Source organism: Chanos chanos, chromosome 4, assembly GCF_902362185.1.
Source record: "Chanos chanos chromosome 4, fChaCha1.1, whole genome shotgun sequence".
Classification (NCBI taxonomy): Eukaryota; Metazoa; Chordata; class Actinopteri; order Gonorynchiformes; family Chanidae; genus Chanos; species Chanos chanos.
In genome coordinates this window covers 15,514,906-15,531,761 of record NC_044498.1, presented here as the reverse complement: position 1 = coordinate 15,531,761, position 16,856 = coordinate 15,514,906, and the positions used below count along the sequence as shown (strand labels likewise).

The following is a 16,856-nucleotide window of genomic DNA, read 5'->3' as shown; positions in this document are numbered from 1 at the left end:
CCTCCTCCACAGGCCATTAGGACTGGTGGGATCAATGTGTCCGACTGAGGACAAGTCCATCCATCACGCCTTTCACATACCCATCCACTCACAGCTGGAGGTGGCCCCATGACCTTGACCTGATCCCTCATCATAAATATAATTACATCCCACTCCCCTTACCTGCTGCTAAAACACTCACTAGCTACACAGTTTTCCAGAAGCATTATGAATCTCTGCTAATGTACACCTATTTGTAAGTTTTTATGCGGTTGAAAAAAAAAAATACGCCAGTTATTTAATCAAACAGGCTGAATGCATATTGATTTCTTTCAACTGACTACACATGTTAAGATATGTAAATGTGTTTTGTGGCACCTTTCTAGTTACAATAATGGTTATACTTTCTTTTAGGTTGCCAAAGATGCTGTGGTATACGATATGTTCTCTGATCAGTGATAAAGATTGCAAACTTCTTTTGTTTGTTCTTACTATTGAGAAAGATTCTGATTAGTATCTTCTCTTACATTACTTAAAGAGTCATAGGTCAAAAAGACACAAGCTATTGACCACCATAAGTGAGAAAATAAAAGAGAGAGAGAGATAGGTATGACTCCTTTATTACTTTTTTAAAAATTGCCTCTGATTTCATTTAGATTGTTAGCTGAAAAAAACTTGGTGGGGAAATGGAAAAAGCTAATAATGGAAATTCACTTTTGAAGCCAAGTCTAAAATGTCATTTTGACCAATACTGGCATGGATAATTGGATAGTTTAACAAGCAGGCATTCCCTAAAGCCTTCAAGAAAGCTCACACACAATTCTAAAGTGCAATACGACAATTCATATCGCTCTGTGAGGAGGTTCTTGAAATTTCACAATAGTTCACTTGTGGATCCATCTGGAATATCTCTGAGGAAAATAAACACTCTGGTTTGTTTTTATTGTTTAGGACAGTAAGAGATCCAGAACAGGGCCTATGCTCTCCATCTTGAGCGGCGATAAGGAAAGGTCAGTATGTGAAGTGTGACAGAGAGAGTGTGATTGTCCTTTTTTCATCCTGGGTGCATTCCTCCAGTGCAATGTGACATTTGCAGATAAGACTTTAAATGATCCATTGATTGCAGGAAAATTGCCTAGAACGTGATCCCAAAGCTATCAATCAACAAATGAACAAACAAATTGTCTGATGGGTGAGGTTTGGCTTAAGATGTTTGATGTATCCAGTCAGCTTGTCATGGCATCATTCATTTTTAAATATGGAGCAGAATGTTGTAAACAAAACAAGCAAACTAGTGTCATGCAATCTTGCAAGCTATACTGCCATTCTGTGCTCATCTTATTTTGTATGGGCCTGTTTAATCACTGTGCAAAAAAAACGGGATTTATAACAACAATCAGAATTTACATGTTTCCCCCCATGAAATAGGATTTTCACTTCAATACTGTTTTATTGTCTTTAAATAGATTTTTATATAGAAGCATCATAATGCTGACGCAAGACCTGTAACTCACACAGCTGAATTAAACTCTGTATTGAACAGCATGTTGAAGCGACACACTGTTGTTCTGCCACAGTCAATCACGGATGCTTTCAGACAGCCAAGGGAAGATTCGCATGGTGAGCATCTTTGGACTTGTCTCTCTGAATGAAGGAATTAAATCTGTACGCATAAATATGTGGAGAGGAGATGAGGAATAAATTACCCATTCCATTCTGCCAGGCATGTCCTGCCTGAAACCCTTTTCTATGCAAACAAGAACAATTCATTTGAATATTTCTCCCTAAACCTGTCTCATTCACTTGTTTTCCCTTTCGAAGAGTAATCACTCCTTGTCTGTATGTAATTTACGATCACTTTTGAACGTGTCTTGCTTCTACAGGGATGCACGCCAAACACACTCTGTTATAGTGTTAACTTCTGTTGTAAATGTGGAAAAATACAGATTTTAATGGGAACAGACAGGTATTTTCCATGTTGTGTCCCAGCAAGCATGTTTTTTTTTTAAATTGCACAGAATAGAGACTGATTACTTTGCATTACTATTAGTGCTTTTTTAAAATTGATTATTTGTTTTACACTTTTTGGCTGTACCATAAACTGTTTGCCATAAATTCTGTATTTTAATCATTTTAAAGGTCCACAAATGGCTCTGACTGATGCACCTGTGAATTTAAAATGAAAGCATCTCACATTTTTATACATATATATGTCCTATATTTCTTTGATCAAATACATAATGGAAACCAATTAATATTGGATTTTTTTCCCAGGAAGAAGCATATACCATATTTGTGTATCTCGCCCATAGATATTAAAGTTTTTGTGATGTGTGTGTGGGTGTGTGTGTGTGTCTCTCTCAAAATCATCTTGAGTAAGAAAAAGCACAGAGTCAAATAACTGCTCATGCCCCACATTATAATTTACTTTTCAAATGAACAGCTAAAATCTTGGCCATCAACAGAGTAGTTTAAAACACTGCTGGACTTAGTAAACGACAACTAGTTAGCTTGCAAGAGGAAACCTTGACAACTTTGCATTTGTTTGAAGGAAGTTCCAGGTGCATGCACAAGATTTCTCAGTTTTGTTGAAAATGAACAGGATGAAACAATACACTTCTGAGAATTTACAGGTTCAGGATTCGGGATTCAGAGGACAGGATGACAATGCACAACACACACAACTAAAGAAGGCAAAACTAGGGGTATTTACAGTGAACAAACGATGACAAGAAAAACCAAAAACAGGTGGAACTAATGGTTCAATTAACAAGATGAAATAAGGAACCAGGGAGTCACAAAAACCTAACATAAACTGCCCAGTAGAGGGGGAAAGAGAGAAGCAGGGCGTGACAACACTGACTAACACTCACTCTTACTCACTCGTTATCTAAGCCGCTTATCCTGATTAGGGTCGCGGGGGGTGCTGACAGGACGCCAGTCCATCGCAGGTACTGACTAACAGAGTAGCTGATAGCCAGTTTCTGAGGTGCTCTTTTCTGCTAATTATGTGTTTCAACTAGTGTCACCGGCAGAGCAGAAAACTAACCCGTTGACAAGGAGTTGTATTTCCTTCTATCGATGACACAGTGTGCTTTTGTCTTGTTCCCTTGACTAATTTCATCAGTACTTAATTACTGACTAAAACATATCTGTAGCATCAAAACCTTTGTGCCACACCAGTCAAAATAGATTGAAGACTCAAAATACATTTATGCTTTGAAATAAATAAGAATAGGCTCAACAGCTGAAAAGCAACTGATTCATACTCAGCAAAACATATACTGGTATTCAGTGAAACTTAGAATTATTGGTCCAGTGAATAAAATATGGGTTGCCACATACGCTCCAGCTGTGGGGTCTTTTGTGCCCTAATGTTCAAAAGTCACAGTCAAAAGTCACAGTGGGCCCACTGTGGATAGCCCATGAGAGGCTTTCTTTTTCAGCTTGTAAATAACTGTGCATGAGTTTTATAAATACCTTACATAGAAACATATTAAATTCAGTCTGAACTAACTATAATCAAAACTCCAATGAGACAGGAGCATTAGAATGTTGGCAGAAATGTGTGTGATAGGCCTATATATATACGAATAAAATAATACTGTAACTGTTACACTGTTACATTACAACAGATAAATTCAAATGGTACAGAACAAAGACACACACACACACACACACACACACACACACAAAACAACTCAATACAACGAAACACAAACGTCTAAACAATACACAGGAGAGCCAACAAACTAGAAACTGTGGAGTAGCCTCTCTGCTCTCAGTATATCAGAATGACACAATGTAGGCCTATTAATTATTAGTCACGCAAAGGCAATTTCAACGAAAATAAGCTATCTAAATGTTGTTCTAATGAAGTTGGAAGTACCTTCAGGCGTCGCGCATCTTCCCAAGTGGTGACACTGGACGAATCTTCGCAGAGGCGGGGACGAGCCGAGGGTGACACGAAGTATGGATGTACTGCACGATGGTTGACTGACTGAAAATGATAGCCATGTGTTGGGTTTTTATCTGATTCGAAAACGAAGCGTTGCAATCCTTTTTGGAGGTGCCTCAGCCGAGAGGGTGTGTCGGGTCTGTTAATAAAAACACAGTTTTGAGTATTTTAATAACTTTCATTAACTGGGAAATCATCTAACACGCGCCTAATCGTTTCTGCGGCATTCTACGTTTATCAGAGACACCATACATGGTTCTTCTTGCGTTATAAATGAATGTAGAACTTCTGAAACAGTACTTAACTGGTTGTCCTTGCATATAAGGCAGCGTGGCACCTTTTTGGTGACGAGGTTCGTATGCAGTTAATCTGCGAAATTATTTCATAATGACACGTAGGTTCATTTTCCTGTCATTGTATATGGTTGTCTGCGAGTGAGCAAACGACTGTGGATTGAAATGATGGAGCTGTCTAAGTTGGGTTCGCCATAGAGTTCTGTCCTCTGAGGTGATCTGAGATTTCACTGTATTTCTTTTCTTTTTCTTTTTCATGTTTTTTTTTTCATCATCCAAAATATTTCAAATATGATAGCAAATAGCACAATACAAAACATAGCATCACAGAAACAGTCTTGGAGTATTCATGGGGTTACGTGTCATCAAGACGATATTAAGACAAAGTGCACACCGTATTTATTTTCTGATAACACGTAAATAATTCTGAAAATAAGTAACAAACATTATGACACCTGCCAAACATAATGATATAATAAACACCTTACTGCACAGCACTAGTAGTATCTTTTATGTGACCCACATTAAGTGCCAATAATATTAAGTTGTAAACAAACAAACAAAAAGAAAGAGCAGGAAAAAAGTGACCAAATGTTATTTCAACAAAATATAATTCACAATGTGAGATCTGGGCTTACCCAAGCCCCAACTCTTCCCACAAGATTCCCTGAGTTGGCTAACATTGACATATGTGCTATGTGCCAGCATTCACTGATCCACCAATGGCCCTGCGTAGGTTTTGTGTTGGCTATCCTATGTGCAGGCTGCCCACCAAAAACCCATAGTACCCACCTCTGAGTATTATCAAAATACTGTGTTATCACATTTTGCCTGGTGTGCAGATATAGATAATCATACACTTTTATGCTTAGTAAATACTGGATTGTTTCTTACCAGAGCAATCACATAACAAATAAAATATGAATGTGCTTTGATGACAATTAAATGAAGAAAGGGATTTATCCATTGGAGTAAATCTTAGACAGTTCACAAGGCTCTTTCAAAATAAAAGCAAAGTGTGGAATCATTGAAAGACTCCTCCTTTCCCTCAATGGCTCTATAAGTGTAGCTAACATATGGCTTTGTTAGGAGAGATGAGAGAGTGACATTCACTGATGCTATGGTGACATAACATTTTCATATGTTTGATGCTTGATTTATTACAAAATACACAATATATTGGCAACAAGAAATGGTTGCATGTCTGTACTGTTTCAATTACAGCATTGGATACTAGCCACCATGAGACAACATTACAGCTCCTTGATCCTGCCACTGCACCATACTTTTGCCTCTAGAATGAACTGGCTGTGCAAGTTAGTTACATCATTCATGGTACTCACCACGAGATGATATCTGCAGCTTTGCAACCAAAGTTCATTCAGTTGGCTCATGCCGCTCCCCCAAGGAATTGTACGCACAAAGCAGAGACTCTGTCTTCCAAGTTGGCTCCTTTGTTTGCATCATGATGCCTGGAAAATTTAAGAAAGGACATTCCAAGTTTAATAAGCCTTATCTGGTCGTGACTCATAAAGGCCCTGCATTTTATCTCTTGTCAGATAATAAAGTATGGAATGTGATCTACCTTGCTCTAGTACTTCCTATCCAAGCTCTATCACAACAATGCTGCCAGAGGACACTTATATGTCACTACAAGCACTTCAGACACCTTCTACGTCTGATGTCACTCCTTCCTCTACTACACAAATACATAGAGTATGTGAGGCCTCAGTGTGGCCCAGTGTGGTCTAAAAAAATGCTACAAGAATCAAAAGCTTTTTGTTTTGCCTAGAGTTAAAGGTTATGCTGTTCATTTGATGATTTGTTTCCCCTAACATTATGCAATTAGAGTAAGACATTGGTTGTTTACCTCTGTGCAGACTACTTAAAAAAGAGGATTTCTGTGTGATTACATTTTGTGTTCATTGAAATATCTATCGTTCTACAGGTGCTACTTGTTATTCAAAATATATTAGTTTAGATTATGTTACCATTGCTGCATTATATTTCACATTTAGAGATACTCTCTGTTTCCCTGCAAAAGGGGAATAGCTAGTATTTTGAAATCCTCCTGCTTTCCCTTTGCTGTATAGCTAATATAGCTAACGTAAGGCTTCGCAAAGAAGGTTGAGGAGAGTGATGTGCATTACAGCTACAGTGAAAGAGACATAAAGTTTACATCTGTCAGTGTCTGGTATGTGCTTTATTGCTAAATAAACAACACAAAGTATGTCAGTGAAGCGACTTGTGACTGCCATGACTGGAAGCCCAATGGAATTAAAGTCATGTCATAATGTCTATAAACAGGCTCTGCTGTCCCATCATCTTTTAGTTTTAAGAGACACCAGATATTTCAAGAAGAACTCATTTTCATTCTTTACTCCATTTGACTACTTTTGAAATTAAGTATCTGGATTCTCTGAAAGCTCAGAGGAGAAAGGGGAAAAGAGGTTTAAGAAGTGGGATGAGAAGAGAAAGCAAGACTCAAAGCAGACTTGACCTCTAGTAAGAACTTTAGTAAGGCTCATTTGCAGAGTCTCCAATGGCTACTAAGCCGCTTTATCGAAGAACAGACAAGATTGCTCATTTCTTTTTGTTACTTTGTTTGCAAGGCTTTTGAAGTATGCAGTCACTGACTGGCACATGCTGGAAATTTATAATGTCTAAGGATAAGGAAATCCTCTCCCACACAAACACTGGATAGTTTAAGCAGCTCAAAAAGTACTGTTAATTTCCTTTTTTATCATATTCTAATTATATCAACAGCTGAAAATTTTTGAAACTATTTGCATTTATATATTTGTGTGTCTCATTGAAAATATCAAGAATATGGGAAAGATCAAACAATGCATCTTGAAATGCAGATTCATTAAAATGAAATGAATGAAAGGCCAACAGTCCATCACTCCAGTTGAGCAAAGTTAAATTTGAAAAAACTGTTTTCTAAAGGAAACATTTACTGAAATGATCAGACGGTTCCTGTCTTTCTACCGATGCTGTGTGTTTGGATAAACAGATGGATATTGAACTACTAAACCAGACCAAAACAAGCCAAAATTAACCTGTTTCGAACAAATGTTTAGCATTCATATTTCTAACATGCAAATACATTTTTGATTCACCCACATGAATTTCTCCAGACTATTATCGTGGAATATCTAAGCATAAACAAAGCAGAAGGTATGTGCATGCTTAGAGTAGTAGCCCCACCACGTGGTGAGTAGCAGAAATCACATGCAAGTAAAAATAAGAATACATATTAAAATATTTATTTGAAAAGAATGACAAACCACAGAAACATAAAGAATCTCGAGAAATCTTAATTTAACTTTCGATTCTAAAAATGCACTCCAGGATGCAATAGAAATTACAGAAACATTGCTTTTGGTCTACAAGAGATTGGGATAAAAAGTGCAAAGAAAAATTAAAAAGTGCTTTTCTCAAGTAATAATACAGTACTTCTCATCACTGAATGGACAGTCCATTCATTCGCCTCTATAAAACCTTTCACTGAACATAGCCTCTATCAATTCATATAGAACAGATTACAATTGTGAATCACTTGGTTGCATCCAAACAACTTCATGAGACAATTATGAGTTAATTTAACATAACTGGTAAGATCTTGAGGAAAATAAATTACAGTCAAAGAATTGTTGATAAAACTTCTCTTTACAACAAATTATTTCAATCTAAAACTGAAAGAAAGTCTTCTCATTTCAAAATATTTGGTGAAGGTCTTGTTGTCTGACAGGTTTTTCAACTTAAATCTCAGGGCAGAAACAATTACCTACAACAGTAATATTCAAATATCTAACTCATTTCTCTTTGAAACTTTCTTCTTTGTAGTTCAGGAACTTGTACAAACTTTATTTCCATGTCATACTTTGGCAATGAGGATAGACTTCTCTCCATAGGTTTCAGAAAGAGGACATGTAGTCATAATCGGGCCATGACTGGCAGATCACTGAAGTATGTGTGTTATGCTGAACTGGTTCATCAACATACATGGTTACTCCGTCACAGGTCTAGATGAAGTCACAGATCAACTTCACTGTACCTAAAAAAACACAGACTCAAAGAGAGGAAAATACCTGCATGTCAATAGCAAAGTACCTCTGTGGAATGTCTCAGGGTGTAGAATCTGCCATCACAGGAATGGCTGGGAAAAGTTTTACGTATCATATGATGACACACATGCCTCAAAATATTTAATTTTGATAGCTTCCTATTTTTCATATATATTTGTTCGAGGTCTTTTGTATGACAATCACTCGTAAATTCACATTTCATTATCAAGTGTCAGGAAAAATAGACTTGTTTTGCCGGTGCTGAAATGATATCTCTATCGGGAATCACTGCGTCATCACCACACCCAATGGCACAGATAATAATTTCCACTTCCAACTGAAAGGCATGTTAACAGCATGTGTTGAGCTTCAATAGTAGCGATTGGCATCATCGTAAGAGGACACGTCCATATCAAAAAAGTCCTCCAGTTTCCACTGTAGTGTTTCAAAAGTGGGTCTGTCTGCTGGGTTCTCCTTCCAACATTCCAGCATGACATCATACAACCGTTTGGGGCATGCGGGTGGGCAGGGCATCCTGTAGCCTGTGGGTAGTTTCTCTACCACCTGATAGTTGGTCATGTCTAGTCAGAAAAAGACATTCATGTCAAAGTGAGACTTACTCAGACACTGAACAATGGTAAAGCTGAACATACTGTTTAAAATGAAGGTGTGGAATGTTTGAACTGCTTATTACAGCGTGACTCGTACCTGGGTAAGGCATCTGTCCGTAGGTCATTATCTCATACAGCAGAATACCAAATGACCATACGTCAGACTTGATACTGAACTTGTTTGCATGCAGGGCTTCAAGCGCAGTCCACTTGACAGGGAATTTGGTCCCCTCCTTGGCTTCATAGATATTCTCCCCATCCATACTATCGTCATTGTCCATCTTATCCAAACACACACAAAGTTTGGCTTTTTTCAATTATCAGAAGAACAAAGCAGTGTAGGACAGTATGGTAGCTGATTGACATAAGACTTATGCTGAAAAAATACAAACGATTCATTGGTGGTACCAAGCCATGAGAATGACAAAAAGTCTCACCATAAATACTCGTGCCAGACCAAAGTCAGCCACTTTACAAATATTATTCTCTCCAACCAGGACATTCCTTGCAGCCAAATCCCTATGGATATAATTCTGTTGCTCCAGATATGCCATCCCAGCAGCAACCTGAGCACCCACTTCAATCAGATCTGTATGCTTCAGGTTTGCTCCTTTATCCTCTGTAAGGAAGCCGTACAGGTAAAAGGCACTTTAATACTTTGAAGGAGCAGTTATGCACTAGTCATCTGGTTACATAGAAAGCCTCAAAACACATGCAACCACTTTTGTGAATATCTGTCTAAACTAAAAGTTGCTAAAAATCTGAACTAGAAGACCCGGTAAAGGAAAAAGCAACATTTCATTCAAGCACTATGAAAATACTGAAGCAACACAAGGATGGTGAAACCCATTAAACTCTGTGTCAGAGTGTAAGGGCATGCAGTGAAATATGGAGAAAATGTTCCTCAGGCCTCAGACATTCATTGCACACACGCAGACAGAAAAACAGCTGACATTGTGACAGGAAGATGTACAGTGTTTTTCTTGTAATGCATCTACCATCCTTGAGGAGAGGAGAGGCCCTGAAAAACCTAAACTTTCTTTTACTTTTGTCTTTGACAAGCTTTTGTACCAAAGGTCATGTTAGAAGCTGTACTTCCTGATGAGATGAGCCAAAAGTTGTCTTACTCTGCAGGTAACCCAGCAGACTGCCATTCGTCATCAGTTCAGTGATGATGTAGACAGGTTCTTCCACAGTACAGACAGCATAAAGCTGGATCAGTTTAGGGTGTCGCAACCTCTTCATGATTTGAGCCTCTCGCAGGAAGTCCTCAGGATCCATGGAACCTGTGACACACAGTCAACGAGAAGTGAGCAAGTAGAATTCTGCTCAAACTTACACCTTTACTGTTTGTGGTCTGTGGCACATAGATCATTAAATACGTATAAACTGGTCTGATTACTTTTAAGTGTTGTGGAGATTAAAAAAACGATGTAAATCTTAAGAATGGAAACAAAGTATTTGGGAAGAAATAACAGTCTAAACACAGACAGTGCTATAATACAAAGCGAATGACCTGATCTGGATAACTAAAAAATAAAGTTCAATTCTGTATATCCACAGAATCCCACAGTGACACAGGCTAAGATTTAACCGCCAAATTGCCAGAGAAGTGCACATTTTACTTTTACGCACTCCCAAAAGTGTCTAAATAGTGTCTGAGAGGCTAGGATCATTTGCTTATTGTCAATGAAGCTAGCTTACTAATGAGATCATTTCTAAGTACACAGGAAGCTGAGGAAAATAATCAGGTGAAGTGGTGACAGCTGAATGTCAAGTAGGCATTCTCTGTTAACCTGGCTTCAGGGTCTTCACTGCAACTTGCGTGGTATCATTCCATAATCCCTCATACACCTCTCCAAACTGCCCAGCACCCAGCTTCCTGATTAAATGCACAGAGGCGCGGTCAATCTCCCAGTGATCCACTGTGTTATAGGACAAGCCATAGGTCTGTGGTGTCTCTATCTGGAGGGGAAGGAAAACATGCAACAGACGGTCAGCTGAAAGTACTGGTAATTCGGTACCAGTTTAATCATCTTTTATTAAAGTAAATTCTAGGGATTTGTTCTTATAAAATTCTCAGTGATAAGAGCCAGTGAGTGTGTAAATGTGCAGAAATACACATTACAGATATTTATAATACAGAGACGATTTCTTAAAAAGCACAAAGGTTGCCTTAATTAACAAAGTTAAAACTTTTCATCGCTGACAAAAGGACCGCAGGACTGCCTCCTATGTCATTCATTAAATCTTTACTTGTTTTTAACATTGTCCACTGATTTGGAAGTCTAAAAATAAAATTACTGAGGACTATTCATATCCACTCTGCAATAACTGATGCTGACTGAGGCTGCATAATCACCACATACACACAGCAATGGCTACTGTAGATGATCCACCTATCTCCCATTTACAATTCCAGCTCCACCCTTTGGTCATCATTAAAGAATACTAATGTCTAGATCTCAAAGGACAGACATGACTTTCATCCACAAGGCTTGAGGGCATTAAAAATATGCAGCCTCTGATGATTTTTTGTAACTTATTATTGTGTTTAGTGTAATTTATGATAGCACAATTGTTTCTTAAAATGTACAAGACCATTCACCAGTATGTTTCCATAGATTTCTATTTCATGCATCTGTCATATTTACTATATGTCTCCTGTTCCATGCTCTCAAAAGAATGCATCATAGCACAGCTAAGATTTCATGTATTTTAATACACTGAATTTTGACAGGCACACTTTCTTACATCTGATATAGTCATTTAGATATCTGACAAAATTCTAGGTTTGTACCTCCAAAGAGAACAGCTAGGGTCAGACATGCAAAGAGAAACTGCTGAAAACTATATCCTGAGTGTAACTGGACTCATCTGACTGTCAGTTTTACTTTTCTTCTTTATTTGAGGGCATGTGTTTGCATAACATTAATAATGCACAAGAGAAAAGTATTTTTCTTATCTATGACAGCGTCTTTTAAATAAAGAGCCAATACCTTCCTGCATGGCTTCCCAAGACGAACACAAAGACCATCGTCATAGTTTGAGTAGTGATCCACAAGTTCTCGCAGAGTAAGGAAACTCCTGGTCCTTGACACATAGTAACCACCACCGTCCAGTTTACGAATTTTGTAGTGTTTCACTTGGTCATTGTCCAACACTGCAACAAATTCAAGCATGCATACAAGCAGGATATTATATGACCATGTTTGAAATCTGAGACACACAGAAAGTCGATATATTGGCACAAACAATTTCTTCACAATGAAATAATCAGTGTATCAATAAAAAGCAAATGTTCAACAGGCTCATCATCTGTAGAATTAGGGAGTGGAGTGTACTATGCATGCTATGAGACCAAGAAAACTAAACTTAAACACTTAAAATCTTTGAGGGTATTGTGAATCCTCTCACAACGGGCCCTTCAGACTAACTTTCTGTCAAAACCCCCCTCTGACGTCATAATTCATCTCTGTATGTGAATTTATTACTTTAAGTGTTTTATTAACTGAGTGAACTATGTACTGGTGGGCTGTTACCAACAGATGAGATAATGTATGGAAACTGTATCAGAAGGTTTTCTGATACAAAATGATAATGATCGTTGGATTGTAATGACCAGACATACTCCATGTGTTAATAAGCAACCCCACTCTGCTGAACTTGTTTGATCCAAATTTGAATGACCACAGACTCTTTATGAGTGCAAAGGTCTCTCTATTTATTAACTTTATTGCCTTGTATCATTAGTCACTTGAGGAATGTGTGAGACAGCTAGTGCTAAACCTACACTATGCCAAAGAATCATGCCTATCCTGAAATAAGGAAATGGAGGCACTGCAGTGAAAAGTCTTATCCCGTCAGTAATCAGGAAATTGTTAGGTACTTAAAATGACAAAATATCTAACTACCAAAGGCTAGAATTGTAGTACAGAATTTCATTAATCATAATAATTCTCAGTAAAATCTTCAAGTCATAGCTTTTTTTTGTCAACTTGGACCAAAAATGATAACCAGCCTTATAATACTTTCTCACTTAAGTGCCTTAAAATACTTATTTGGTGTAAACAGACTGGGAAACTGGGAAATTTGAATTTGGGCAATTGGTACAACTTTTACACTTTGATAAAACACCAAAATAGGTTTGCAAAATAGGCTAACTCTAACCCTAACCCTTGCCTATGCACAGGACTATATTTTGGTTAGCGAGAGCTAAGATACAGGCATAGAATACATAAGAGGGCTAACATGTACCTGAAAGTGAGAGCTCTCCTTTCTGACTCTCACACTGCCTGATGAGAAAAGCCCCGTGCTGATTCTGTCCAGACAACAGACACTTCTCTGCATCCAGTCTTTTTGTGTCTGCAAAATACCATCTGTAAGATACAGAGAGAAATTAACATGCTTGCAATGACCTCCCACTGTATACAAACTTTTTCTCCTGTTTAAAAAATCTTCTTCTCTATGAAAATCTCTCTTGACATAAGAGACAGGCCTAGTCTCATTAATAATTAACAATCAAGCTGGCAGATAACCATGTAGGATGTCATGTATGAACTGTATGCAATCATGTTTGGGAAATTCAGTGTAATAAATGGATTTTGAAGTGTCAAGTAGTAAGATGAGGATATTCTGGTATCTCAAAGTAAATCTCATATATTACTATTAATTTGGTTGTACCATCCACACAAATCCCCAAGTTAAACAATTTTTTTTTCTCATTTCAGGTTATAATAAGCCCTCGGAAGCCTAAAACATCTTTAATTACACAACTCTTGATGACGTTTTCTGGATAAAAGTGTAGTACAGATGATAATGTGAGTGGGAGAGTATTATTTCTTAATTGTGATAAGTTCTTTGACCAAGAAAAGTAAAATCTGCTCAGTAATGAGAGGCATTTCCCAGGTGTTCTGGGAAGTGTCACACCCAGCCATTACCTCACACGTTTACTGATAACATTAAATCTGCTTTCTTTTTGTCAGTGACTCAAATATTCTTTATTTGAGATACTATGCATTTTATTTTGTTTTGTCAATAATGACCACATTCTTTAGTTGAGATTTCAAGGACATTTAACGTTAGTAGTGTTTCTCTTACAAATTTTCAGCACATGAGAACCCTATAAATTATTAACAGATCCAGAAAAAACTTCCTCATCAGTGCCAATCATTAACCATGGTTTAAACCACATCTTGAGCGGCAGAGAAAAACAATCAAGCTGTAAAGTGGCTGTAAAGCAGCATAGTACAAGTGGTAGACTTTGCAACAGTTTTGTAAACGTTTGTGTTTATGAGAACACTACTGGCACTACAGGTGCATAATCCACCGAACGATTTTATGCTCTCATCTGAATCAAATGATTCGTCGATATAGATTATAGATTTATTATAGGTATAGATTACAGATGATTCGTCCCCTCAAACTGTTTTGATTTCTGTGAATGGCTACATTTTGTACCTTCTTACTAAGGAAAGTGTGCGTGGGACCTACGGCATAAATACTAGGCACAAAACATGGCGTGACGTGTAATTATACTTCATAGCATTGTTACTTGTATTGACATTTATGCCTTTGCCAACAGTTTTAGAAACTTGTGGGACTTGTTTGAGCGGAGGCACTGAGTAATAATACTGAAACATCTACAATTCAGCCGATACCTATGACTGACAAATTTAATTTTTGACACTAGTTTAATGTAGATCAATTCAGCATTCAACAGAACTTTAACATAACAACTATGCCCAGAAAAAATGTAACAAAGAGAACTTACGGCTCAGCGTCGACGCTTTCTTCGAGAGCAACATAATTAGCAGGAATGTAACCCTTCTTGTTGGCCGATATTCCAGTAAGAGCTCTAGCGTACCACCACTCATCCCCAGTTTTATTTAAAGCTTCCAACTTGTCCCCTGCCCGGAAAGTTAAGTCCTCCTCAGTGCGAGCGGTGTAGTCGTATAGAGCTATATAAACGTACAGTGGTGTCTCGGTAGGCAAAGGAGGCAATGACCGAGCAGAAATATCAGTATGTTGATTAATTATCACGATGTCCTTTTTAAGATCGTTTGTCGCAGTGTTGGAAGCTTTTTCTTTGAAGCACGGACAGGCATTTTTGCACCACTCTTGGACCCTTTCTCGTAAAGCATCCATTGCGACAGTCCACAAGTCAGTTCACACGCCAGAAGAAATTGTTGTTTAAAATAAATCACAGAAGCGATTTTAGTGATCTGTAACACTGACGTTTCATTTTCCGGGCTCAAGCCATTAGTGATAAACCTCAGAGGATTTTGCTCACTTGACTCTTGACAGTCCAGGTCCAGAGTGCGAGAGAGACGCTGGAAACACTCTCGGTCGCGCACTGAGCGATTTATTGCCCACAGTAAAACATCTCAGTGTTTCCTGGTTGGTGTATTGTTCTGTCACTTGTCAGCAGAGTAACCTGTGCACTCTGCGCTCTACCTGCTCTTGGTAATTTGAGTTTGTTAACTGTTGCGATGCTGCTTTGGTGCGCTCCTTAACTATGGTAATGTATGAGGCAAATCTAGTTGCACTTAAATTTAGTTTCATTTAATAAACAAGTATATATAATGTTTGCATCTTAGAATTATGCGTTCATTAAAAGATCACACGGGATATTTTGTACGATACATATTAAAGCATTACTAACATTTTAAATTAAATATACCGATCAATAGTGAAATTTAGTCCACAGCGGTGCGAATCGGTGTTCGAAACACCCAGGAAAACTGTAAGAAAAGAAGGGGGAAATTATCTACTCATGTGCAGTTAAGCCTGGGCTAAGACACATGCAATGCATGAATGAAACATCAACATTTCTGTACATTATTTGGCTACTCATGAAAACTTGGCTACATGTTGTCCATGACACAAAACTACAACCAGTGTTAGGGAAACTACTTTGAAAGCATAGCTTTGCAAGCTACCAATTACTTCACACTGGAATAAGTTGAAGTACAGCAAAGCTACCCTGGGGAGAAATCTAGTTTGGTTAACTAAAGCTGTTTAGAAAAAGTAGTTTAAACTACTTTGTAAAAAAAAAAAAAAAAAGATCAAATTGACAGTGTGCACGTGATGCGAAATTATAACAAAATATAATAATATAATACAAAAAAGTCACATGCCAGCAAAAAATGCCACTCAATTGAGTTCTTCGCAAAAAGTGCCCACTTGTTCACAGGTCATACATAACCCAACCCCCCCAATAAATAGATAAATAAAATACCCCACTATTCATGGGACAGTGGAGGGACTGTCAGCTTTGGTTTTGTATACAATGTCCATCAGTCAGACACCTGCCCTCCAGAAACTAGACTCCAGGTCAGGGTATCGCACCAAGCAGGATTATTCAGTTAGTCAGGTCACTTCTAAAATAGCATGCAACAACTTCTCTGAACATTTGTTGATAAATAGCAATAATCAATACTTATGACTAACTGACACCTAATATATTCTAATTCTACAAATTAAGATTCAAAACATTAGAGAGCCAAATATTTTTCACAGATGAGCTGACATTCCAGCTTCCTAGAATACCCCTGAGACTTAAACCTGTCCTAAACAAAACAATCCCATCGGGGCAAGGACAAAATTGCAAGACATGTTATATTTTTGGTGTAAACAAATCTGGATTTTGTATTATTTGATTACAACTAAAACAGTACAGAAAAAAATAAATATTAACTTGCACCATTTTAGACCCTTTGACTGACTTGAGCACTAGTCTAAAAAAAAAAGGGCTTGTTGTTTTACTCATCAGTGTTGTAACATCTGACTTGTACAATCTTAACAACTAAAGCAGTCTTCAACTCGCGCCTTTTTTTGACAGTATGAACAGCTTGAACACTAAGCAATCTTTTCACTTGTAAGAGCAGAATCTCTTGTTTATATGACACATGACAGTCTCTCAAAGTTTTTAATTGACAGGCGG

General features: G+C 37.7%; 1 protein-coding gene across 1 annotated transcript; it reads right to left on the bottom strand.

The window, feature by feature from the left end:
• Positions 1-8,622: 8,622 nt before the first annotated feature.
• frk (fyn-related Src family tyrosine kinase) lies at positions 8,623-15,231 on the bottom strand. The gene is made up of 8 exons (XM_030770844.1): positions 14,685-15,231; positions 13,169-13,290; positions 11,911-12,074; positions 10,708-10,876; positions 10,039-10,197; positions 9,349-9,530; positions 9,009-9,192; positions 8,623-8,881 (listed from the first exon to the last, which is right to left on the bottom strand). The coding sequence occupies exons 1-8, from the start codon at positions 15,056-15,058 to the stop codon at positions 8,670-8,672; spliced, it is 1,566 nt and encodes a 521-aa protein (XP_030626704.1). The 5' UTR covers positions 15,059-15,231; the 3' UTR covers positions 8,623-8,669.
• Between the last annotated feature and the right edge of the window lie 1,625 nt (positions 15,232-16,856).